The 24,947-nt window shown below is 47.9% G+C and overlaps 1 protein-coding gene across 2 annotated transcripts; it reads left to right on the top strand.

The window, feature by feature from the left end:
* The first annotated feature begins 419 nt into the window (after positions 1-419).
* TRIB2 (tribbles pseudokinase 2) lies at positions 420-24,947 on the top strand. 2 transcript variants are annotated; one of them, XM_017964533.5, is made up of 4 exons: positions 420-1,058; positions 1,701-1,956; positions 6,640-6,932; positions 22,534-24,947. In XM_017964533.5, exons 3-4 carry the CDS (start codon positions 6,778-6,780, stop codon positions 23,000-23,002), a joined length of 624 nt encoding a protein of 207 aa, XP_017820022.3. In that variant the 5' UTR covers positions 420-1,058; positions 1,701-1,956; positions 6,640-6,777; the 3' UTR covers positions 23,003-24,947. The 2 variants fall into 2 exon arrangements, with proteins under 2 accessions (XP_017820022.3, XP_054101171.1); XM_054245196.2 differs by lacking the exon at positions 420-1,058 and having other exon boundaries at positions 1,610-1,956.

The raw sequence follows: 24,947 nt of genomic DNA, 5'->3' as shown, positions 1-24,947 counted from the left end.
CAGTCCGGACCCGCTGTGCAGCGCCTAGGGCCCCGGGCCGCGGAAGGATATTTCACTTTGTTTACCTCCCTGGCCGAGTCACGGAGCTGCGAGGCCGGTACTGGCGCCCCCGGCCCGGAGCTGCAATGGCTGCGGCGCGGGGAACCGCCCGAGGACTGGCAGCGGCGGCTCTGATTGATGGGCGGCCGGCGCAATGAGGGGGGCCCGGGCGGGGGCGGGGCGGGGCCGGCTCTGGGCCGAGCCAGTTGCGGGGGCGGCGGGGGGGCGGAGGCTCCGTGGAAATGTGTCGGTGACATTGAATGGGGAGACCGAGCGCGAGCGAGGCGCGCGCGCGCACACGCGCACACACGGCCCCGCTCGCTCCGAGATCCCCGGCCACGTAAGTAACTATTAATACCGCCTCGCCGGGGGTTGCGGGCGTGCTGAGCGCGGGGATTGGCCTCCGGCACCGTCGGCCGTCCCCTTTAATTTTTAAATACACGGTCCGCTCTTTTCTCTGAGGGGGGGGACAAGCAAGAAATCAAAGAAGGAGAAGACGAGCCGTCAGTTTTCTCCAAAACAAACCCCGCCGGGCAAATTTGGGCTCGGGGTAGAAAAAGACGGAGTGGTTGCGAATTCTTCCAGACGAGATCCAGTTCTCCAGCGGAGAGGAGCAGCGGATTGCCGCGCGTTGGAAGCGCGGGGACGCAACCCCCCTTGCAGCTCCCGCAGGACCCCGCGAGCTCGTGCTGGCGACAGCGGAGACCGCCGATCTGTCCTCGTTCTCGCCTGCACGTCTGGCTGCGCTTGGAGGAAGACCCCGGGCGCGAGCGAGCGGCCGCGGCAGGAACCGGTGCTGACCTCCGCGCGGCGGGCCGAGCCCAGGGCTTTGTGGCGGTCGCTACCTGCGCCCAGCCCGCGCCGCAACTCTGCGCCCAGCTTTTGGCATCTTTTGTTGGCAGCGCTGACCTCTCCAAGTTAAATGCTCCCTCGCTATTTTTCTTTTTTTTGTTTGTTTGTTTAATTTTTGGAGAGCTTGGAATCTTGGAAAAGCCTCAGACGCCATCTACAGTTAAAACGTAGGTAACTGCCCTCTCCCGCACCCCCCCTTCCACGCCCCCCACCCTTTCCACCAAAAAAGGGGGTGCAGCGCGGATTCTGGCTGCCTTGCGTCGCCAGCCGGCAGACCCGTGCTTGTTTCCTTTCTCTTTTTGTTTGGTTTCCAACGCGTTGGGACTGAGCCGCCGCCGTGCGCGCCCCGAAGACTGCACAAACTCCCGCGGGCTCCTCCGCCCCGTCTGCGATTCGGAAGCTGGCCTGGGGGTCGCGTCGGGAGCCCGAGCGCTGCAGCTCCGCACCTTCGCAGCCCGGTTACTCATCCGGACCCACGCTGGGGACACACACACAGAGAAACTAAAAGTGCGGCGATTCTGCACCTCCCCGGCTGCTTTGGGGTAACAAAAGGACCCGAGTTGCCTGCCGACCCTGGACCCCCGGGAGCCGGGCTAGGAGCAGACCAGGTGTCCCGCGGCGGCGCCCAGTTGGGTGTTTCTAACTCTTCTCCGCGCAGCCCCTCTCCTACCCCCTCCCTCTCGATCCCTTTTAAAACCGGTGGCACCGAGGCGCCTGCAACCGCACTCGCCGGCGACTCATCTCTCCAGCGGGGTTTTTTTTTTTGTTTGTTTGTCGTGTGCGATCCTCACACTCATGAACATACACAGGTCTACCCCCATCACAATAGCGAGGTATGGGAGATCGCGGAACAAAACCCAGGATTTCGAAGAGTTGTCGTCTATAAGGTCCGCGGAGCCCAGCCAGAGTTTCAGCCCGAACCTCGGCTCTCCGAGCCCGCCTGAGACTCCGAACTTGTCGCATTGCGTTTCTTGCATCGGGAAATACTTATTGTTGGAACCTCTGGAGGGAGACCACGTTTTTCGTGCCGTGCATCTGCACAGCGGAGAGGAGCTGGTGTGCAAGGTAAAGGGCTGGGGGGTTGCTTTTTGTCTTTGGAAGGGGCCGGAGGGGGCGGGAGAGCGCCAGGCCCTGGAGTCTGGGAGAGGGAGATTCGTGGGATTAATTACTGTGGCCATGTTAAATGGGTTTTCTTATTTATTTCCTAGGGTTCCGTAAGTTGCGAAGTTTTTAGACCATTTCAGACAATGGGGCGGGCTGCAGCGGGGGCGTTTCGGGGAGAGCCCGCGGAGGGGAGGGCGGCAGGACTGCGCGGGGGCCACGGACACGCGTGCTCTGGAGGCTCCAGGAGGAGCTCTCTGCGCGAGGCCGAGTCTAGTTGCCCGGGGGATTTCTTCCCGTGTCTATCACCCTCCCCTTCCAACAAGGATTAGGGAATCCCCCGGTAATTTTAGGAGTGATGACTTCGTTTCTTTCGCAGCCATTGTTCTTAGCAGCGGGCAGGTGTTAAACCTTTGTTCCGAAGGTGCCCTTTAAAACAGACACACAAAGGTGCCCCCTCTTGCTGATCCCAGGGGCCCAGCGCAGGGAAGGAGTTTACAAAGACCTTTCTTCAGCCTGGAGCCTTGAATGGAGGGTTGGGGTGGAAATCAAAGCCGGCGCACTTTCTCGTGAATAGTGAAAGCTTTGGGTCTTTCTCTCTGGTCTTGGTCTCTCTCCCCATCTCTAGACTTCGCTGCCTGCTCATCTCCCTCTTCCGTTCCCCGCTGAACACACACCTTTGCCTGTAAGGTTAAGAGGCTCCTGTCTGGAGCCCTGGGTGCTAACACCCAGATGGACACTTAAGTTTTTTTTGTCTTTAACCCGGAACAGTGACTGGTTTAATGTACATGTGTGTCTGTGTATCTTTGTGTGTACCCACCGGGCCCCAGACAAGTGGATGAGGGGAACATAGTTGCAAGAAATAAAATAATTACAATAGAGCATACTACCACCCAGGATTGGACATAGATCAAGAATTCATTGTCACTTAATTTTAGATTTGCTCACTGTTGTTTTGCGGGGGGTGGGGAGGAAGGGGACAGTGGGGATCCATTCTGCCTTTGAAATGGGCACTGGCCACGGTTGTGCTACAAATAACACATAACACGTTTGCCATTCACCACGGTCTACTCTGCAGACTTGCCTTAATTCACAGTGGAATGGAGTTTTTCATTGCAAAATTTGGGTTTATTGGAGATCTCCAGACAGTTTTGCGATTGTTCAGTTCAGACCTTAGGGGGAAATGGGAGACTTTAAATGTTCCCTTTTGCTTGTACTCAGCATTTGGCATTTTGCATCTTCTCTAAGTTATTGAGACCCAGAGCCACTGTGCCCAGTTAACCAAAATTCAGTAGCTGGATTGAATTCTCAGAAGTCCTGCAAGATTGCACCATAGGATAGTCATCCTTTGAAATGAATGAATTCCACAGAACTGCCACTCTTGTATGAAATATGCACAATCACCCAGCAGTGAATATTTTTATTCCTTTTGCTCAACTTCAGTACAGCATTTTAATATTTTTCAAAGGCTGGAAATGCTTTTAAGTATAGGGACTCTGTAGCCAAATTCTGCAGGGGCATCTGGCGGTTACTTCTTTGTTTAAAATCAGAGGTGATTCTGGCCTCTGCTCTTTCTTTCTCCAGATTTTTCAAGACATATTTCACTTTGGGGCTGACCTTACAGTGTCATCTGCAGACTTGCGCTCTGGCCTAAAATTGGACTTAATCTGCTGGTTTAGTTATTGCAAAGATTGAATCAGCCCTTCGCCAGTTAGAGTGTGGCTGCAAGTGGATTTAAGTGCAGTATCATTGTTCTGCTTGACAGAGGTCATCCCTTTAAGACACAGCAGCTTCCATTTTCCTGACTTTTTACCAAAGATGATGTGGGTGACTTCTTATGCAAGTCTAGTTGTATATATCCTAAGAAGCTCCAAGTGAGTTTTATAAGGCTGCTTCCATGAACTGCCCTGACAGATATATATGCTGTGGTCTCTTAGCTTACTTCAGGGCTCAGTGAAATCTCCACATTGAATCTAGTTCCTTAGGATGTCTTAGAATAGAAGGTTCATGTTTCCTAGCTGTGTGTTGACCAATGAAAAAATTCTTTGCAAAAACAGATAAAATGTAAAGATGCTGTTTATTATAGAGGGCTGTGCAGAGAATTCTATAGGACACTATTTGGAGGAATAGACATTCCAGAGTCATTTCAAGGCTGCTTGTTGTCTCCATGTGCCTACTTTTGGCCAGACAAATGAATGAAGGAGCTTTAAAGAGCCTTTAACTGTGTGTTTTCATGGAAATACTGGTAGCTACTGTGCAGACTGACATAATTACTATCTTGGCAGAATGAGTACTTTCTTTTTTATTTTGCAAATGTTATTAATGATGGCCTCATCTTACTGCCTTATCTGAACTGTCACATTACATAACCAAGGCTCCAAATTAAACAAGTAAAGAAGCTGGCATCCAGGTTTGTGGCTTGACTTTGCACTTGAAGATGTTGGTTTAAATATCAGTCCAAGCCCCTAAATGCCTCTGATAGCTACGAATAGAAGTTTGGCTTCTTCCCATGTGGCAAAACAGAAGCACTCATGTTATTTTTCATATTCTGTCCACCATCTTGGAATTTGGTCTCTTCTACAAAAGGTATGGCTACATTTGAAGCTACCACAAATATGTTAGTTTTTGGTTTTAAATATTCTGTCTCCATTCAGGTTTTCAGCAGTAGAGCAGAATAATAGACTAAAAGTACTGAGCAAAAGTCACCTTTTATGTTTTGTAAATACACCTGGAAACAGGAAGTAGATCATATATAATAATCGTAACTCAGTGAGCACTGGCAACAGAAGCTGCGACAAGGTATTCCAGAGCACATCATCCTCATTACATAACGCAGTGTTTACATTGGCCACTGCAAAGCTTATTACTCCTTGACATTTTTGAGGCTTCTCTAGGTTTCTGTCGCCTGCAGTGGGATGTTAAAAGTTGATTCAAGCATTTCAGATTCCTAATTGGACAGGCCTCTGAGGTCACTGCTCTTAGGTCATCATTTGACAGTATCAGTGTGTGATTTGTGGTCTCTGGAGATGTTGCAGTATTCTTTCTTAAATTCTAGGTTATAGTGGCAGCAGCTGTGCCGCTTTTCTGAGATGCCTCATTATGGTTCATTCACAACATTACTGTTAACTCTGCTTCCTCAGCCGGGTTAGCACCAACTCTCTTGAGGTTTTACATCCCTGTTTGACTCACAGATTTTGTTTCAATTTTTTGAAGCTTAGAGCAACTTAACTCATGGATTCTTAAATAGCAGTCTGTGGCCTTGGATGGGCTTCAGAAAGCCTGTGAATCCCCTTAAACTGAATCCAGAATTGTACGTGCGTTTGAGAATGGGCATCGTCAGCTAAGAGGGAACAGAGCTTTTATCCGATTTTATGTGACATCAGAACCCCCAAAAAGGTTAACTAACACTTTTCTAAATCAACATCTTCATTTCCTGAAGAGGAGGGAGGTCCTGTAACCCTAAGCTCTTTATCCATCTCATCCAGATTATTGGTGGCAGGGCCAGGATTAGTGCCTTAAGGTTGCCGATTTCCAGGCCAGCATTTTTCACACCACACTGCAAAATGATGATCAAAGAAACTATGCTCTAGCTGGTGAAAAAGCTATTTAGGCAGCTAAATGATTGTGAATTGATAGCATGCAGTGTATTGTTAGGGCGTTCCTGCCTTAGATGCTTTCCAGCGAAGCTCACCCACGCATGCCCCTGGTTCACGCACACACTCAATAGATTCATCTTACCCACATTCCAGGCAGATAGAAAAAACACATTCCAAACCCTGGGACTTGTATTCCTAATTTAGTGGAGGTCTTGAAATGAATGAAAGCGCTTTTTTTAATAACCTCAAAAATTCTCTGTAGTGTTAATTTCTGTTAGGTCTGTTTCAAAAGGTATTGATGGTGCCTTTTCTTTTTAAGCAACCCCGCAGTGAGTTGGCATTTCACAGGCTAATTTTGATTCATAGAAAATCATTACATAACTGGTTCATTGAGTTAGATTATCTGTGGAGGGAAGGGAGGAAGAAGCAAGTCTGTTTCCCTATTAAAAAGGATTGTATTGTATTCCTGCCTCTGCCACTGGGGGCTTGAGTTTTGGCTCATTCTCTGAGCCTCAGTTTCCATATCTGTAAAATGAAAGTATTGAATTAGAGACCATTAGGCATCATCTAGCTATTTAATCTCTTAATTTCTCATGTGCTATATAATGCCTGTTTATGTGCTTTTTGCTTTTTTCTTTTTTTTGAAGTATAGTGTTGTTGTTGTCATTTGAGGTCACTTTCTCTCCAATTTTGCCTTAGTTCTATAAACACGCAATTGGGCTAGAGAGAAAAATAATAAAACTTACTATTTGGGTACTGTATTACAATTTACAAAGCACTATCACCTTCATTTTCTCATATAATCCTCCTCACACTGCGAGTCAAGTATCAGTTACTCAGGTTATATGTAAAGATTTGGAGGCTCAGAGAGGTCAAGTGACTTGTTCAGTGCCACACAGCTAGTAAGAGACAGAGCCAGTATGGTCTGGGTCCAAGTTCAGCATATCTTCTGTCATCTCAAAAGCCCATGCCTGTGGGAGGTGTAGGATTCTGTGTTTTGGTTGTACACGAGACACCTCTGACTCTGGTCCTACTGCTAATCCTGTCGTAGGTGTTCGATATCAGCTGCTACCAGGAATCCCTGGCACCATGCTTCTGCCTGTCTGCTCACAGTAACATCAACCAAATCACTGAAATTCTCCTGGGTGAGACCAAAGCCTATGTGTTCTTTGAGCGAAGCTATGGGGACATGCATTCCTTCGTCCGCACCTGCAAGAAGCTGAGAGAGGAGGAGGCAGCCAGACTGTTCTACCAGATTGCCTCGGCAGTTGCCCACTGCCACGATGGGGGGCTGGTGCTGCGTGACCTCAAGCTGCGGAAATTCATCTTTAAGGACGAAGAAAGGTAGGTCCCGATTCCTATCCAGACCTGGGTACTGTGATGGACTGCTCCTAACAACAGCTTGCTAGAAAAGTCTTGCATGGACATTTTTTAACTGTCTGTGGTCCAGGTGAGGGGAAGGAATCTTAGGAGGGCAAAGGGAAGTGAATATTGCAGTTTTCAAGTGTTCTTGGAAAACAAATAGCTACCCTTCTAAAGGTGTCATTCAGTACTCAAGGGGCAGGAGGCCAGGCTCTTCTGTGACCCAGTGAATACGTGTGATTAGGTGTCATGAATTCCAAAGGTGGCTGCAAACCTTGGCAACGTGTTGAATGTCAGTAAAGGCAGGGCTTTGACAATTTTACCTGCAGAGCACCCAGCACCTAGGTTCAGTCATTTATAATCCATTCATTCATGCGCTCATTCTGTAGCTGTTACCTAAGCTTATATCATGTATTAGTCACAATTTTCAGTACTATTAACATCTAGATGAATTAGATAGCCAACAACCTATAAAGGAAATGTTACCAGCTCAGAATAGAGGTCTGTGCTGGGTGGGATGAGAACTGGGGTGGTAGGGATACGTTAGTTCTGCCTGGGACTTGGAGAATCAAGGAAGGTTTTATAGGAGGGGTGATTTTGGAGCCAAGACTCAAAAGATGACTGTATTACAGGCAAGGTGGGGAAGACCATGTTCCAGGTGAGGAAACTGCTGCTACAAATGCATGGCGCTGCAGAGGTCTTGGTTATTTGAAGAGACAGCTGAACAGGATATAGGCACCTAGGTTATGCCATTAACTCATTACCTTCCATCTAGCAGACCCTGCTGGGGCGCTGCTTTCTCTCCCAGCAAATTTTGAATATAAGAACTCCTTCAAGCACTTTTTTTTCTTTTTAAGAATATGAGTTTTAGAGGGATGGAAGCAACAGGTCTACATTCATTGCTCACTTGTAGTTTCAGAATTATTCAGGAGGCTCCACATAACATGGAGACCAGCTCATACCCTGACCCTTGCTTGTGGACACCTTTACCTTTATTAACAAACAGAGAAGGGGCAGCTGTTGGAAGACCTGGAGAGTGGAGCTGCACTTACCTTTCCTCTTCAGCTCAGATAACTCTGCTGGTGGAGCCTGGAGACGCTTACCCTGGTCTGCCTTTGGTATCCTGTGTGATCTTGGTCTGGTCCTTCATCTATCTCCACCCTCCCTCCACCAGCCTCATCTTTCTCATCCTTCTGTTTCCTCCTGTATGTTATATTGGTTCTAAGGTCTTTTCAATTTATAACATGGGCTTATGTGCTTCTTTGAATATTCTCATTTGGCAGATGAGTATATGTTGACCACCAACAGAATACTGATGAAAGTATCCTCGTTACCCTTCTGTGTTCCACCTTTCTTGGAGATTTCCTAACTGCACCTATAAAAGTAAGAGGTAGTATATGGTGACCTCTTACCCTAAGGTTAAAGTTTAATGGAATTATCTCTCCCTGTTGGAGAAGTATCATCATGTCCATTGTATAGATGAGTGCTCCGAAGCGCAGCGTGGTGAAGTCCAAAAGTTACAGACAGGAAAGAACAGGAGTAAGACCACGTTCACTAGTAAGTCAGCTCTCAAGAAAGTGTGCCAGAGGGCATGATGACAGCAAATGATCTCTCTCACAGGAATCTGTGTTTTATTTTGTTTTGAGACGAACTCTTGCGCTTGTTCCCCAGGCTGGAGTGCAGTGGCGCAATCTCAGCTCACTGCAATCTCTGCCTTACTGGTTTAAGCGATTCCCCTGTTTCAGCCTCCCGAGTAGCTGGGAATACAGGTGCGCACCACCACACCAGACTAATTTCTTTTTTTTTTTTGTATTTTTAGTAGAGACGGGGTTTCACCATGTTTGCCGGATGGTCTTGAACTGTTGATGTCAGGTGATCTACCCACCTCAGCCTGCTGGGATTATAGGCGTGAGCCACTGTACCCGGCTAGGGATATGTGTTTTTAAGTGTTGTCTTTGATTGTGTTTTCATAGGGAGGAACTCTTGGGCACCAAAGAGTAGAAGGAATGGCCTGTTCAGGCCATTCACCTCCATAGTGAATACATATTTGTGCAAATGAGTAGAGCAGGGGGGAGGTCCCCAAGTCATAGAATAGAGGAAAACCTGGAGGTTGCAGAGTCTGTGTGGCACTCTCTTGTTTTGCCGCAGGAGGCAGAACTCCTGAGGTAAGAGCACACCCCAGTGCACACAGCTATCTAGGCCCAGGGAAGAACCGTCAGGCCTCACCCGGGCTGCGGCAGGACGTTTACTCCCAGCCTTTGCTTCTCCTTTATGATGTGTCGTGGCACAGTCAAAATCCTGGATGTCCCAGGACCCAGGGAAGAAGCTTCCAACCTAGGAGTGTGTGTCTCTGACATTCCATCTGGAAGTCATGTTTGACTTTTGCGAAAGAGCGTGACCCTGTCCATAGAGAACCAGAAAGGAGTATCCAGTGTGAATGTGAAACCAAAACAATCCCCTGGAGTAAACATGCGAAAGCAAAATCCTTTTTCATTCTAAAGAGTATTTTCCAAAGTAAAAAGAAAATGTAGGGGACTCTAGGGAGCTGGGCTACATAGTCCCCACGGCGTGGTGGCATGTGTGGTAGCCCCTTTGGCTGTGCAGCCCTGTTGCCCCGTGGGCAGCTTTGAGTCTTGTGCCCTGTAAGAAAGGCTTATGCCCTTGGAGAAAATGATAACTCTTGCATCTGATCAGTGAGGTTACTGGGCCCCATGGCAGGGTCACCTTGCTTGCTCAAATTAGCACAGCCAGTCTGAGGGTGCAGCTAGCCTAGAAATCCTGTCATTTCCTCTAGAGCTCTTCCTCCAGCTCAAGCCATGTGAGGTCCCAGTGGGCTTGCCTTTCAGTAACGTGACAAGTGTCTGTCTGGGCAGTTCTGAGAAGGTCGCTTCTGTTTTCAAGGACATTCTGAATGTTCTCATCAGTAGCTGATTGATTGATAGGAGCTTTTTTGTTTTTTTTAAAGCCCAACTATCAACTTTTTGTGAGAGGGGAATCATGCCTACCCACCTTTTTCTTCTGATTGTTTTGTATTTTAACCTCTTGATTCCAGAATGCAAAACTTCTGCTTTTTGTCCTACAACTTAGTTCTCCCTCTCTGCCTCCTGGCAGTGTTGAGTTTCATGGCAAATTCTCTCTTATTTGGCCTGCCTCCTGGCCTACGTGGAGCACATCGCCAGCACTTCCTGCGGGAAGAGTGTGTGGCCAAGCACCAGGGGTCCAGGACCTCCTTGGCTCTATGTTTGCTGCTGGTCGCCCTCACCTTCCATCCTAATTGCATCACTTTAAGTGTAACTAAGTCTTCCTTCTCTCTCAGCAACATCGAAAGTGTAAGGAAGCAATGGGTTAAAATTTAAAGGCTTTTAGAAAGCTACACCGTGGCGTCAATGTCTGTTTTCTAACCTTTTGGGTATTGGTCCCATGAGGAAAAAGCACAGAAGCAAATTTAGGAAGTGCTGCTTTATTCATCTTCTGACCATTCCATTTGGCGTATCAGTCTTCTCCCTCTCAGTGATGTGCTTCTCGTACTGTGGCTGTGGTGATCTGGAAAGTGATCAAAAGTGCAGCTTTTACACACGACATTGGCTGAGGTGCGAGACAAAACCTGCCTATGACTCCTCCTGCCTAAAGGTTCGATTGTGCGCCATCCATGGCCATCCGTGGAAGCACACTTAGTGGAACTGCCAGCGCCTTCAGTCCCGTGCCCCACTGGTAGCTTTGCAGGCAGACACAGATGATCCCCAATGTTATGTGTGGACCCGATGCCAGTGTGCCTTATGCTGCTGGGTATAAATGGCAGCAACTCAGAGTCTTCTGTTTCCATTTTACTTTGAGTTTTAGGTTTAACTTCTGGCTCTTGTTAGCTACCTGACCTTGGATAAGTCATTGGTTTCTATGCTACGGTTTCCTCCAAACAGAAATAATAATAGCATTCCTGTCGGGCAGTTGTGAGGATTAAATGAGATGATTCTGTGAGTCACGGGGCAGGGCACGAACTCTTTAAGGGACAGCTATTCCTAGAGTCATTGGTGAAAGGTACCATTATGGGAGAGCAGTTCCCATGACTCAGCAGGTTCACGAAGAATGACGTCGCTCTCTTGGGTAGCCTATTCTGTAAAGAGTGGCATCCTTGTGATAGAGGGGTTCAGATTTAGGTCACATCCTCCTCTCTGTTTGGTTTAATTATAATTGTTAAATTGATGCCAAAGCTCAAGTGCATCTGTTCTGGAACCTGAGGCTCAGCAAGGCCACATTGACTTATGTGCTCTGAAGTAGGCGGCCACAGGCACATGTAGGGAGTGGAGAATCGCACCCCACTGTGCCTGGACCAGCTTCGGTGTTGCAGGCCTTGGACTGCTGCTGCTTCATTCCCAGGGATGTTTCTGCGGGGCAGAGCCTCAGTTATTTTTGTTTATACTGCTGAAAAGGAGAACCTCAGGGCCCAGAGGCATTCTGAGGAAGTGAATCGCCAACCCCAGTTGAGCTCACCTGGACGCCCCCTGTGCAGCCACAGTTCTGCGGTAACATCTCAGATGGTCTGTGTGTAGATTCAGAGCCGCAGCCTGTAGAGCCCCGGCAGGTTGGGGCTCTGAATCTGATAGAAGGCAGTACCCACATCCCCAAAGTACATGCCCTGTGCCCTCCACTACCCCCCCACCACACTGTGGCCTACTTGATCAGTCTGTTCTTAGAAGCCCATGTTTCAAGCCCCTCCAATTCCATTTTAATTCGCGGAAAGGCCTGAGCTTGGGAGAAGTCCTGTTACTTCTGTGTAGAATCGGAGCTGCTGTCTGGATTCCAGTCCCTGCTCTTGCACTTATCAGGAAAGGACCTTGATAAGTTACCTAAGCTTTATGCCTAGACTGCCTCATCTGCAAAGTGGAAATAACAAGACTTCCCTCACGGAATTAAATATATTAACACAAGTGAGCCCAATGCCTGTTACACAGTCAGCCATCGCGGACTGGAGCTCCTGCTGACTGAGGCCTCCTCCTCTTTGTGGTCACAGGCCGAGTTCCCTGGCTCACTCAGGGTGCGAAGAGCCCTTTGAGGAGGTGCACCCTTGTGCTGCCCAAGGACGGTGGGTGGGGCGTTGTTCCCACAGCACTCCCTGTTTGCCCTTGCCCATTGGATTTCTCTCTAGGTTCAAGGCTTCCTGCCTCCCCCGCCCCCACCACTCTCTGCCTCCACTCTCAGTTCAGTGTTGACATTTTCTTGCACAGAAGTACCCCATGTGAACTGAGAAACATGCCTCTTTACATGGCTCTTCTTTGGGTAGAAGATCTTTATCTCTGGACGTGACAGGTTTCATTTCCTCTGCTTTGTGGAAGCCAATCGGTACCTGCTTCGGCAGGGTGAAAGCTGTGACTCTGCAGGAACTCAGCGGCCCCTGGGACTTTCAGTATAGTAAGTGCCACCTGCCCAGATTCACAGACCTGTGCCTCCCTGTGAGGTGGAGGCCTTTCTCCCTCCCCTACCAGCCGAGGTCAAGGCTCTCTTTCTCAGCTCTTAGTATCTTTACTGGCTCTTCCTTTAGATCTTCAAGTTGCTCCCGCCTCCATTGAGGTCTCAATATCTAACAGAGTACAGAGGGCAGGTATCCAAGTGCTGGAGACCAGGCTCAGCTTTTCTTTCGTTAAAAGCTGTGTACATTTTTTTCAAGTCATAGGCGCTTTGTAGTTTGGGAAAATACCTTACGTTTTTGCTTTGAAGCTAAACGGAGCTCCTGGAATTCCCTTATTTATGAGGAACCTCTTTATGTACTCGATATATTGTCAACCCTTGGGGTAGGCGGGCGAACCTCCTGTTCTCCAGGGTGGATCAGTGCTCTCTCTCCCATAGCACTCCCTTGCCTCATCATAGTTCATCTCTGTGTTTTGATGGTCCGTGTATCTGCAGACTGCCCTTGTCCCCTGCTGGGAGCTTTCTGGGGACATCGGCTGTCTCGTGTTCACTGCTCCTGGAACAGGTTGGCCTTTGCTATTTGTTGAAGAAATATCTCTTTTTTTTGAATGGGAGCAGCTCGGATTGAATTCTAATGACAGAAAGAGAGAGGCAGGGTAAGTAGAGCATTGGCATCTAGGTCATTGCCTGGAATGAGTGGGAGGCCAGAAAACTTAGACATCCCTTATGGAGATACCCATTCGAAGAGAGCTATTTTCAAAGTTTCCCATCAAGTGAGAGATTTACCCATCATTCCCATTTTAATTTAATGATTTATGCAAAAGTGACATTTATTTAAGACATTGTTTTCAGTGTCTATGGCAGGCTGTAATTTTATTCATGAAGGGCTTTTCTAATCACGGTTAGAGAGGGGAGAGCTTCCTCCAAGTTCCATGCTCACAAGTAGACTAAATAGCAGGTATTCTTCAGCAGGATTTCTTGCTGGGCTGCTTACCACTTGTGCTTAGGAACTAGTTGATGGACTAATGTGGGTCCCCAAGCAAACCAGGCAGAGGCACAGTGGTGAGATTTTTTTATGGCTCCGTTTAGCCCTGTCTTGGCCTGCCTTCTCTGAAATCATGAGAAGAAGCAACGTGTTGATAATTGCCCAGCACAGTGCCTGGTACACTGCAGGTGCTTGAATGCATCGATGTCATCATTGCTATTGTGCATCCTGTGCTGCCTTTGAGCCTCATAACCCAATAATCTATAGGTTCACTTATTTATTCAACAAATATTTATTGAGCACCTATTACGTGCCAGGCACTGTTCTTGGTGTTGGGAATGCTACAGAGCCCAATGAGACAGAAATCTTGTTCTCATGAGACCTACATTTCAATGAAATAATATGTAGGGCCCACCATATGTTTCACCCATAACATGTAATTCACAAATTTAATTTTAATTAGCTACCATATTTAAATCAATCAATTTAAACCCTATGAGCAAGATACTCTTATATTCACCATTTTACAGATAAGAAAATTGAGCCTCAGAGTCTAATGGCCAACCAGTAGCAGACCTGGGGTTGGTACCCAGGTCCCCTAGCTCCAGAGACTATGCTCTCAAATACTAGGTTGTCTCCAGGAAGTAGACAACAGGTAAAATACTGTCTCTTCTGCCCAACCCTGAGAAGGAATTTTCTCATGCAGTTAGGCAACCAGTCTGCACCAGGAGGACCTGACTAGCCAGGGTCAAAACTTGGCTCACAATTCAGTTTTCCTGAGTAGACATGGACTGGGCCACCAATGAGCCAGCCCCATGGGCAGTCCTATGTCCTGTTGTTCCAGTCTGTGGGGTTGGATTTTTGTACCCCCCGGAACATACAATGGGCTTCACTTCTCTTTCTATTCCCCATGCCTAGCACTGGACTTAGTATCATAAGTACTTAGGAATGTGTGACCATTGATGCCATGGATATACAGACAGCCCCTTATGTCCCCATGGCATGAATATTATAGGAAAAATTCATCGCGATATTGAAGGTGGAAGGGAGTGGATGGAAACTGATTTTCAACGTGTTTTTTACTCAGTACTTTTGGGAGTTTCTCTAAATCATGGAACAGAGTCCAGTCTATTTGAAATTTCTTTGGACTCTAGACGTTGCACTGCTTAATCAGAGTCTTGCCTAGATGCCCTGTACTCCAGAGAGAATGTTGGAGTTAGGGGGTCTGAGATGTGGGGGCCATTCTGTCTTGCAAACATTTATGAAGCACATACTCTGGCCTACAGTGATAGGTGTTGGTGGTACAGGAATCAGTTCAAGAGAGTCCTTGCCTAATGGACATAATCGTTATTCAACAGTTATTTAGCTGTACGCATTTAATAATTCCAACAGTGCAACAGTGGAGTACCACGTGGGGAATGGTCACCTCTGGGAGGTGATAAGCTCCTGCATGAGGTTGGCTTGAGTGCTGTAGTAGAGAAGTGGAGGTCCCAGAAGGCATGAGTCAAGCCCAGAGGCACAAAGAGCCACATGTAGGGAGGGCTTTGCTGCTGGAGGGTCCCTGGGCCAGGACAGAGATGAGGCTGATGGGAAAACTGAAGTCCAGGGCCTGAAAGCCACACCCCTAACCTCCAACTTGACCTGAAGCCCAGAAGGAACCATTGAAAGGTTTTTCTGGAGGGCAGGGGCAGGGACATGTTTGTGATTCTGGAAGCGTATGTAAAGGATAGATTGGTTAGTAGCAGCTGGGCCGGAGTTCCAGGAAGAAGTGGCTCAAACTGAGACTGTGACAGTGGGATTGAAGAGGTAGGGCAATAAGTGGGGGTCTAAACACAATCTGTTTATTTTTACAAAAAATGAAAAGGAGAATGTGCTTACTCAAGGTCCCAAATGTGTTAGTGGCACAGCCAAGAGCAGGACCCAGGTTTTCCAACTAGACCTCATTCATTGTGTGCCTAAGTACACGTCTCCACGAGCCTGTGTGGGTCTTCCTGTCAAGTGTGTCCCCATCTGGCCCTGCGAGTGGGTGCAGAGATGTGCTCACAGGCCTTCCTGAGCTCTGTAAGCTCCCACCTCACACCTGGAAAAGACTGGAAAGTTCTGGACCCTAAAGCACTCCTAAGCCAACAGGCAGGGCAGCCACCCCATCACTGGGTGCCCCTGGCCAGCACTGAGCCTATGGAAGCTTTGCAGAGAGGCCAATCCATTGATTTGGGGGAGGAGGGGTTCTTCAGGAGCCATGGCTAAATGTCTCAATGTGGGGAGAGAATGGAGTATTGATGAGGAATTCCTGGCAGCATGGAATCCTCTTTCTTGGGTTTCCCCTTCTGTTCCTATGGTGACGAAATGGGCTTCCTCTGCGAAGCCCGTGCGGCCTGCAGGCTGTGCTCGTGTGTGGTGTCTGCATGGGGGCGTGGGAAGGCGTTCGGGTACAATGACTCCCCTGTTTGTCCAGGCAACATGGATAGGGAGTCAGGGGCAGGAATGTGTCCCCTGTGCAGACAGGAATGGGGTTCTGTCGTGGCTGGGCAGATGGCGCTGCAGAAAATCCCGGAATGTTTGAGTCAGATTGGGTTTCTCATCCCCAATCGGTGCGATTTCCGAGCAGGTTCCTTCACCTGTCTGAGCTGCCTGAGTCTCCTGCATCCAGTCGATGTGGGCACACCCACCTCCCAGATGGTGTGGTGGCGTAAGGTAATGAGAGGCATATTCCTCCCTCTAACGTCTCTCCCTCCACCGTGATGCCCTGAGTTGCTTCCCCTGTGGCTTACCTGTGGCTCTCCCTGCTGATTTGTGGACCACTTGAGGTAGGAGTTGGGGTGATTTACTGACTCTACAAGACCTGGTGCAGAAGTGGGTCTCAGAGGTGACTGCTGGAGAAATCTGTGCATACATGAACCAGAATTAAATGAATGACAGCTGATTTGGCATCGTTTAGTGGCCTGTGAAGTTCCAGTGCGGCTGCCATGCTGGCATGATGGTGCCCATGGTGTGAGGTGTTCCTTCTGAGGCCCTTGGTAGCAGTCACCCCGGTGGGACCCTGGCTTTTGCAACTGGCCTGGCTGCCAAGAGTGCTTTTTCAGTAACAATTGGGTCAAGATTGGACCTGGCAGCAGCTGACCTTTTCACTTGACCTTTAAGGCTATCTGGACCCCCTGACCAGACGGCCTTCAGTGACTTCTCTGGATTTCACTGACCTTAGGCCACCGGACTTCCCATTCCTGCCAGGCCCACTTTGGCTGAACTCCCAGCTCAGCCCCACCCTGACCCACCCTGTCCTGACCTCTTCCTGCCAGGATTCCAGGGTGCTTTTTAAAGATTTAAAAGCACAGCATGATTTGCTTGTGGAGAATATTTTTGATCTTGTGGATGGAGCACTGAACTTGGAGTTAAAAACCAGGGTTTAAATCCCAGCTCTGCCGCTTGCGAGGTGGCCTTGGACAAGTCACATCAGCATTCTGTTACCCCAGTTTCCTCATCCAATAAAGGGGCAGGTCTGACCACCTTTGATCTCCCTCATGAGCTACAGCAATTGGCTATGTGTGGGATGGTTTTGTACAAGATCTAGAGCTGAATAAACCGCACTGGATTTGTCTCCATCCTCTCAGGGTCTCCCTTTAAAAGTTTTTCTTTCTGGCCAGGCACGGTGTCTCACACCTGTAAGTAATCCCAGCAATTTGGGAGGCTGAGGCGGGCGGATTACCTGCGGTAGGGAGTTCGCCAGCCTGACCAACATGGAGAACCCCTGTCTCTACTAAAAATACAAAATTAGCCAGGCGTGGTGGTGCATGCCTGTAATCCCAGCTACTCAGGAGGCTGAGGCAGGGGAATCACTTGAACCAGGAAGGCAGAGGTTGCGTTGAGTAGAGATTGCATCATTGTACTCCAGCCTGGGCAACAAGAGTGAAACTCCATCCCTACTCCCAAAGGAGTTTTTCTTTCTTTGATCCTAGGTAAATCAGTGACTTTAGGGCCAGAATGTATTTTGGAAAGGGCAATGGCATTAGAGTCCAGATGTAGATTCGGAGCTCAGCTTCTTCAGTGTCTCTTGTATGGCCTCGGGCATTTAATTCCCTGTGCCTCCGCTTCCCTATTTATTAGGAAGCATGCATATTTCATACTTGTCTTTCACTTTGTTTTGAGGAATAAGGACGCAGGCTGTAATAATCTCAGCATCTTGTAGATGCTTCATACATAGTTTCTATTGTTGTTACTATCATTTTTATTAGGATATTATATGGTGTGTTGTAATCACGATTGCTTAAGAATTAAAGGAAACTTTAAAATCTGGAATTCTGATGCTAGACGAGCCCTTTCCAGGCCCTGTAGCTATTTGTTCTTATTTTACAGAAGGGAAACTGAGGCCGAAAGAACCAGGGGCCACACTGGTATTTCAAATTAGTGGTCCAAGGGAGCTCTGGAGCCTGTGCTGGGAGTGGGTTGCGGGGCGCAGGGGAGAATCGGGGCTTTCAGGGCCGATCTGTGCTGCTCCACAGATGCTGGGAGAGGAACCGCACCCTGCTGGATTTGGCTTCCTCACTGGCACCGGGATCCGGTGACACAAGGCCTGGCACTGGGTTGGGCCGTCATTGAGTACACAGGCTGCCCACGTGTAAGCCTTGTTCATTCAGCAGGTTGAGAGCAAAGCAGGCTGTTCTCTTCCTATGCCAGGCACAGTTTGCAAAAGGTCTGCAGGGATCCAGCTTCTCTGGCCAAACCAATCCTGCCCTAGGCTGGTGGCTGGCTGGGAGTTGTCTCTTCCCCTGAGAAGTTACTGGAGATAACCATTGTCACTGACAGCGTTTTAGTCACAAAAATTGCCAACCCCGCACCCCTGGTCCCTTTGGGTAGTGTTTATTTTTCTCAGACTATCTCTGGAACCACCACTTCCAGGAAGCATATCCTGATGACCTTAGTCAGGAATGAATAAAGTGAGGGGACTGGGATAGGCACAGAGCTAGGAAAAGCATTCCAGCCGGGGTAGGAACAAGTGCAAAAGACCCAGGAAGGAATGAGAATTCACATCTACCACCATATGCCAGGGGCTTGCATTTCATGCCTCCTCACCTGTCTTCTCCACTAGGCTTTTGGGTTTAGAGTACAGGCGAAGGTTCATCTTCATAATACGATCAGTAATATTGTTGCCCCCATTTCTTTGCAGCTCTGCCAGGCTAGGCTACTCGGTACATACCGTACTTGCATTATTACAGGTAATTCTCAGAAATACTGAGAAGATGGGTGTTCCTTGTCATGTCTGCTTCCCCAGGGCCTAGTTGGGGAACTCAAGCAGAGTAAATGCTCGGTAAATGTCTTTTCAATGCCTGCATGACTAGTGGGACATTTGAATTATAGGTCCACAGATGTGCCTGTTGGTTTTTATGGAAATTGACTCCTTTGCCTCTAAAATTCATAATCCCCAGACTGTGAGAGGACGTGAGCCATTGCAAGACTGTTCATTCATTTCTTCTCCCATTTCTGACATGAGTGAGAGCCCCGCCAGGGACTCCCCATACATAGTCTTGAGACTCATGAGTGGCAGCAGCCCTATTTCCCAGAGGAGGGAGCCAAGGCCCAAAGACCTTCAGCAGCTCCCCTGCAGTTACACAGCAAGTCCGCAGTGACCAGAGCTGCAACTCACCCCCACCCATCGGACTTCCCTGTATTCCTCCCACGTGGCATGAATTTTGAAAGGTCCTTGTTTAAAGACGTAATCCAGACCAGTTGCCTCGACCCTAAGTTGCCTCGACCCTTGCCTAGAAGTGATGTAAACAAGTTCACAGTGTTCTGAGAAGGAAGCAAGGTCAGAAGAATGACCTGCCGAGGCCAGCAAGGCTGCATCTCCTCCCCATCCTTTCTGCAGCATGTGCTGAACCAAATGTGACAAGCAGACTTGGGCCCTCCCCACTAAAATTTCAGCCTCTGAAGGAGCAGAGCATGAAGTGTTCGATAGATCAGCTTAGGGGCAGCTGGTATTTGGCAGCATGTGGAATGGTCTTTTAATTTTATTCTCAAATTCATCAAGTATCAGCATAGATTCTGTGCGCTCATCTGAGGTAGGAAAGGAGAAAGGTGAACTCCAGATCAGGGAAGGGACAGTGTCAGTGGACAGAGTGAGGCCTTAACCATTTTCTGAGGCTCCCAGAAAGAGGGGTTAGGATGCTTTGAATGTGGGGAACCCTGGAGAAGGAGAAAGTCAGAATCTAAAATTGTGACCTGGAAGGGGATAGGAGTGGAAAAGGGCCTGAGATTTGGCCTGTCATAAAAAGTTGAGGTGGTGAGCTCTGCACCCTGCCAAGGCTGAGCCAGGAGAAGTTCAAGTCCCTGAAATCATATCTACCCCCGACCCTTACTGAGAGATGTCTGATATGCCCACCCCTGTCACCATGGAGACGCCTCGATGCTGTCATTTACAAAGCCCATACTTTCTAGAGCTCTCACTTGACTGCTGCTAAACCCTGGCAAGGTAGGCAGAGTATTGGCCCTTGTTCCTTTCTCAGTGAGTGCACTGAAGCTCCCTCTGGGTCAACAGCAGGACTGTCCCTATTGTTGTTGGACTGCGGATCTGCTCTGTGCCAGGTACTTGTCTAGGTGCTCAAGGTACAGCAGCAAACAAGTGTTGTTCTGTTTTTTTTTTTTTTTTTTTTTTTTGCCAGCCGGTAAGTTAATTTTTTTTTAATGCCTTTTATTTATTTATTTTTTTATTGCATTTTAGGTTTGGGGGTACATGTGAAGAACATGGAAGATTGTTCCATAGGCACACATGTGGCAGTGTGATTTGCTGCCTTCCTCCCCTTCACCTATATCTGGCATTTCTCCCCATGCTATCGCTCCCCAACTCCCCACCCCCCACCGTCCCTCCCCTATGTCCCCCCAACAGACCCCAGTATGTAGTGCTCCCCTCCCTGTGTCCATGTGTTCTCATTTGTTCTCTTGATGCAAAGTGACATCAGCCACATGCCCATGCGCTCTTGGAGGTAGGAAGGAGGGTGATCATCCTGAAATGATCGCCATAATAACATATAGTAAATCATGAAATGTCAGTGTACAGTATCTCTCTCCTGTGGTGGAAAAAGGAGGAGACATGCTTCATAATATAGAATGGACAGGATGAAGTTTAATAAATTTCATTCCATCGGAGATGAGACAAAAGTGAGCTGTCACACAGTTGGTGAAGCACAATCCGTGGGGCAGGGGGCACATTGTCGCAAAGGCCTCAGAAGGACTGGGGCCAAGCAAGCATGTGAGGAGCAGCAAACAGGCTGGGTTGGAGAGAGAGGGAGTGTGACCCAAGAGATGGTCGAGAGTCCCTGGATGGTCACCCTGCAGCCGTGGCCAAGCCCTAGGCCTCTACCTGGATGAACTGAGTCACCGTTGGAGGTTTGGGGCAGAGGAACCTGGGCAAAACCTGCACCCTCTGATTCCAAGATCCACACTTGTTCCACTGGACCTTCCCTCGTCACACAGGGAGCTTGCTTTTCTTCTATTATTTCCACAGTTGTAATTCTTTGCATAGCTGCTAAAACAGTGAAACTGGGGGTGAGGAGTCTGGCTTGCGCTGGGTGAGAATGGGGTAGAGGAGGCTGTGGACAGGGCTCCCCCTGCCTGTGGTTTGAGACTCTGCCTTCCTCCTCCCTTTCTCTACCCCTAGGGTTTCACTTTTTCACCTCCATCCCATCTCAGCAGCTAGCAAGTCTTGTGGGCCAGTTCCACCTGCCACCTTAGCTCTTAATTTATTTCATACACAATGATGACGTCAGGTCTCACTGTGTAGGGATATGTGCTGGGTTCTAGGGAGTTTAATGCAGGATTTCTTTACCTCTTTTCTTGAGCATACCCTGGAGAATCCTACTTTCCCATCAGCATCCACGATGGACAGGGGAAGTCTGGGGGTAGAATGCATAGCTGGAGAAAGGTCTTGGGCTCATGCTTCTGTTCACACACACCCCACACACACAGACACATGGGAAATTGGAATCACAAATGTGTGGCACAGGCAGAAGGTGTGGGTGACCTTAGTCAGATGTTAGAACCTGGTCAAGGACAAGGCTCTGGGAGTGTGAAGGGCAGGACAGAAGACAGAGGCAGCAGGAAATCTGGGAAAGATGGTTTTTGTTTGTTTGTTTGTTTGTTTTAGGACAGAGTCTTACTCTGTCACCCAGGCTGGAAGGCAATAGTGCAATCTCAGCTCACTGCAACCTCCACCTCCAGGATTCAAGCGATTCTCCTGCCTTAGCCTCCCAGGTAGCTGGGATTAGAGGTGTGCACGACCACACCCGGTGAGTTTTTGTATTTTTAGTAGAGATGAGCTTTCACCCTGTTGGCCAGGCTAATCTTGAACTCCTGGCCTCAGGTGATCCTCCTGCCTTGGCCTCCCAGAGTGCTGGGATTACAAGTTTGAACCACTGTGTCCAGCCAGGGAAAGAAACTGGTCTTGATATGAGGGTGTCGGCCTCAGAAGGATCAGATGATAAGAGTCCACTCCTGCCTGAACATCCCGTGCTTCCTGCCTGGTCTTAAAGAGAGGCAGCTGGTATAGCAGAAAGAGAAGCAGTGTCAACTTAGGAAGATGTGGAATCAAGTCTTCTCCATTTCCCAGCTAACGGGTTTGGGGACATTACTCAAATTCTCTGGGTCTCGATATTCTAATCTGTAAAATGAGATATTAATATCCTACGTGTCTAATACAAAGGGCTATAGTAAGGCCAGTTGTGAGTAATGTGAAAGGTCTTTGTGGACTGTGTTCTGTTGTGTTAGTTCGAAGTCTGCCGAAAGTTGTAGACAAAGCAGTGGGTTTCCCGGTTGGTTAGATCTCAGTTTGGATTCTGTAGCGTCCTATCATTAGGCAAATGTGACTTTGAGAAAGTTACTTAGTCTCCTGTTCCCTTATCACAGGGCTGATAATAATTGATTTATGGTTTGCTAAGTTGCTCAAGGTTTGAGCTCCCCAGTGGATTTTCAGCTGCATGAAAAGACCTTGTCAGTCTTGTTCACCCATGTGGGTGTCCTCAGCCCTGGAACAGTGACTGGCAGCTAGGAGGTGCTCATTGAGTGATGTCTGGCCAGTCAGATGAATGCATGAATGAATGAATGTCAATGAGGAGTCTTTGGAAACACTCTAGAGGGGTGTGTTATGCTGCTGGTGGTAATGGGCCTCCGAGCGCCCTCGGGAGCTTATGTTCTCCTCCTTTCTTGCAGGACTCGGGTCAAGCTGGAAAGCCTGGAAGATGCCTACATTCTACGGGGGGATGACGATTCCCTCTCTGACAAGCATGGCTGCCCTGCTTACGTAAGCCCAGAGATCTTGAACACCAGTGGCAGCTACTCGGGCAAAGCAGCCGACGTGTGGAGCCTGGGGGTGATGCTGTACACCATGTTGGTGGGGCGGTACCCTTTCCATGACATTGAACCCAGCTCCCTCTTCAGCAAGATTCGGCGGGGCCAGTTCAACATTCCAGAGACTCTGTCGCCCAAGGCCAAGTGCCTCATCCGAAGCATTCTGCGGCGGGAGCCCTCAGAGCGGCTGACCTCGCAGGAAATTCTGGACCATCCTTGGTTTTCTACAGATTTTAGCGTCTTGAATTCAGGATATGGTGCTAAGGAAGTGTCTGACCAGCTGGTGCCAGACGTCAACATGGAAGAGAACTTGGACCCTTTCTTTAACTGAGCTCATGCCCCCCGAGACTTAGCAGGTACCAGGAGTGAGCGAGGGCAGTGGAAAGGAGTTCTTCCAGGGGACACAAATCACCTGGCTGGGTAGCAAGAAAGACATTCACACTTTTTTCAGTTTCTTGGTTCAGAGAAGGAAAATCTTCAAGGAGCTGACCGACCATGTAGCATGGGGGCAAGAGGTGTGCGATGGGGGTTGGGGTCAGATGGATGGGAGCCCCCCCCCGGAGCTTGTCTTCCCTACTGTCGCCTGGGAGGCCACCCCTTGCCACTTAGGCCACTTCCGCCTATCCCACTTTTCATTTTGTTCCAAAATAGTTGCAGATCCTGACAAAATCAAAACTCTCTGCCTCAGACACACATCCTGGCATCGCACTGTTAGCATTTAACTTCTTGTTAGGATTCAGGGAAGGAACAGTTGGCCAAGAATTTTTTTTTTCCTTTAAACAAGCCAACCACCTAGCTGGTAATTAATGAGGTTCACTTACAAAAAAAAAAAAAAAAAAATTCGGTGCACACAGACTGACATGAAACCTGGGTGCTACACTAAAAGAAAACAAAAGTCTAGTTTGTGTCTCTTAATCGCTCTCTTAACTCATTTCTTCTAAATAAACTATTTAATATCCTGGTCAGGAAATGACATGTTAATGCTTTGCTCCCTGAAGGGGAAAAAATCTGTCCTTTAACAAGCTATTCTGTTTTGTGTCAGTTGGTTCATGGCAGGAAGCTATTAGGAGTCGAACGTCCAGATGCATTACTGCTATCTTAGTCTAAAGGGGGGAAAGAAAAGGGAAGAAGAAAGAGAAAGAGCAATCCGACTCCTTTTTCATGTTTTGCTTTTGAACGGTGAGGGTTTGTGTGACAGGCATTCCTCTTTGCTGAGATGACAGCAATGGCCTGAGATTTTAGCAAGCTCCTGGAGTCTGACGCTTTCGCAGCATTCTGATCACAATTAAACATTTGTCTTTGTTTTATTAGAAACTAGTGAAACAAAGCAGGTTGTCCTACATGTATAAAATACAGGGCAGCTATTTAGTTTTCTTTACGAAGAATGATCCTTTTGGCTTGTAAGGCCCTGGATAATTAGCTGAAAGCTATGATGATATAAATAAAAACAGCTCTCTTTCCCAATACGCACCTTTGTATTTTCAAGAACGCTTCTATTTATTAAGGAAAATGTCACATTGTGATGTATTAAGCCAGTACTTCAATTACGGGTTGACTTGGGATGACATATTACATGCTGTAGTTAACATTTATAATTTTTTTTCCTTGTTTGAGTATTTCTGTCTCTGGAATAACCTTTTACTTGGCTTTTCTAGATAGCTTTATTTGATTTTGAGTGGCAAAATGTTTTTTATTACGGCTTTTCTATTGCTGTATGATACAGAACTCTTTTGGCATAAATATTTGTGTTCCAGTACCTCACTTGTTTGGATTTGACTGCCTGTATATGTTTTGTGAAATGGTCCTGTTTTTGGGTAGGTGACACGTGGACTCTAGTATGTAAATGTTACTTGAATCTGTGCTTCATTATAGTGTGTGGCATGTATGTGCAGACTCTTGGATGCTTTATGCCTGCGCAGCGGGAGCCTGTCCTCACGTTCTCAGGAGGGCAGTTTCACCCTTCGTAACCAGAAGACAAGGCGGCCATGGATTTGCCCTTGATTCTATTTTGCTAATGGAAGATATAAAGGAGAGAAGTTTTTTTTTGTTGTTGTTTTAATTTTTTTTTTTTTTTTTTTTTACATTCTGAAGATGGTGCTGTGACAAGAAGGACCTTTATTTCTTCCCTCTCCCCTATTTTTTAAGTACCTTGTAGGAGGAGAGATTGGTGACATGCATGGTGGGGATCTATGGCCTCTGGTGCTTTGTCCTGTATTTGGTTTAATGTTTTCGTCCTAATCTCTTCAATCAATAAAATTGTGCGTATTTAACTAAAA

The sequence above is a fragment of the Callithrix jacchus genome, chromosome 14, assembly GCF_049354715.1.
Source record: "Callithrix jacchus isolate 240 chromosome 14, calJac240_pri, whole genome shotgun sequence".
Taxonomy (NCBI): Eukaryota; Metazoa; Chordata; class Mammalia; order Primates; family Cebidae; genus Callithrix; species Callithrix jacchus.
This window is presented reverse-complemented; position numbering and strand designations above follow the sequence as displayed.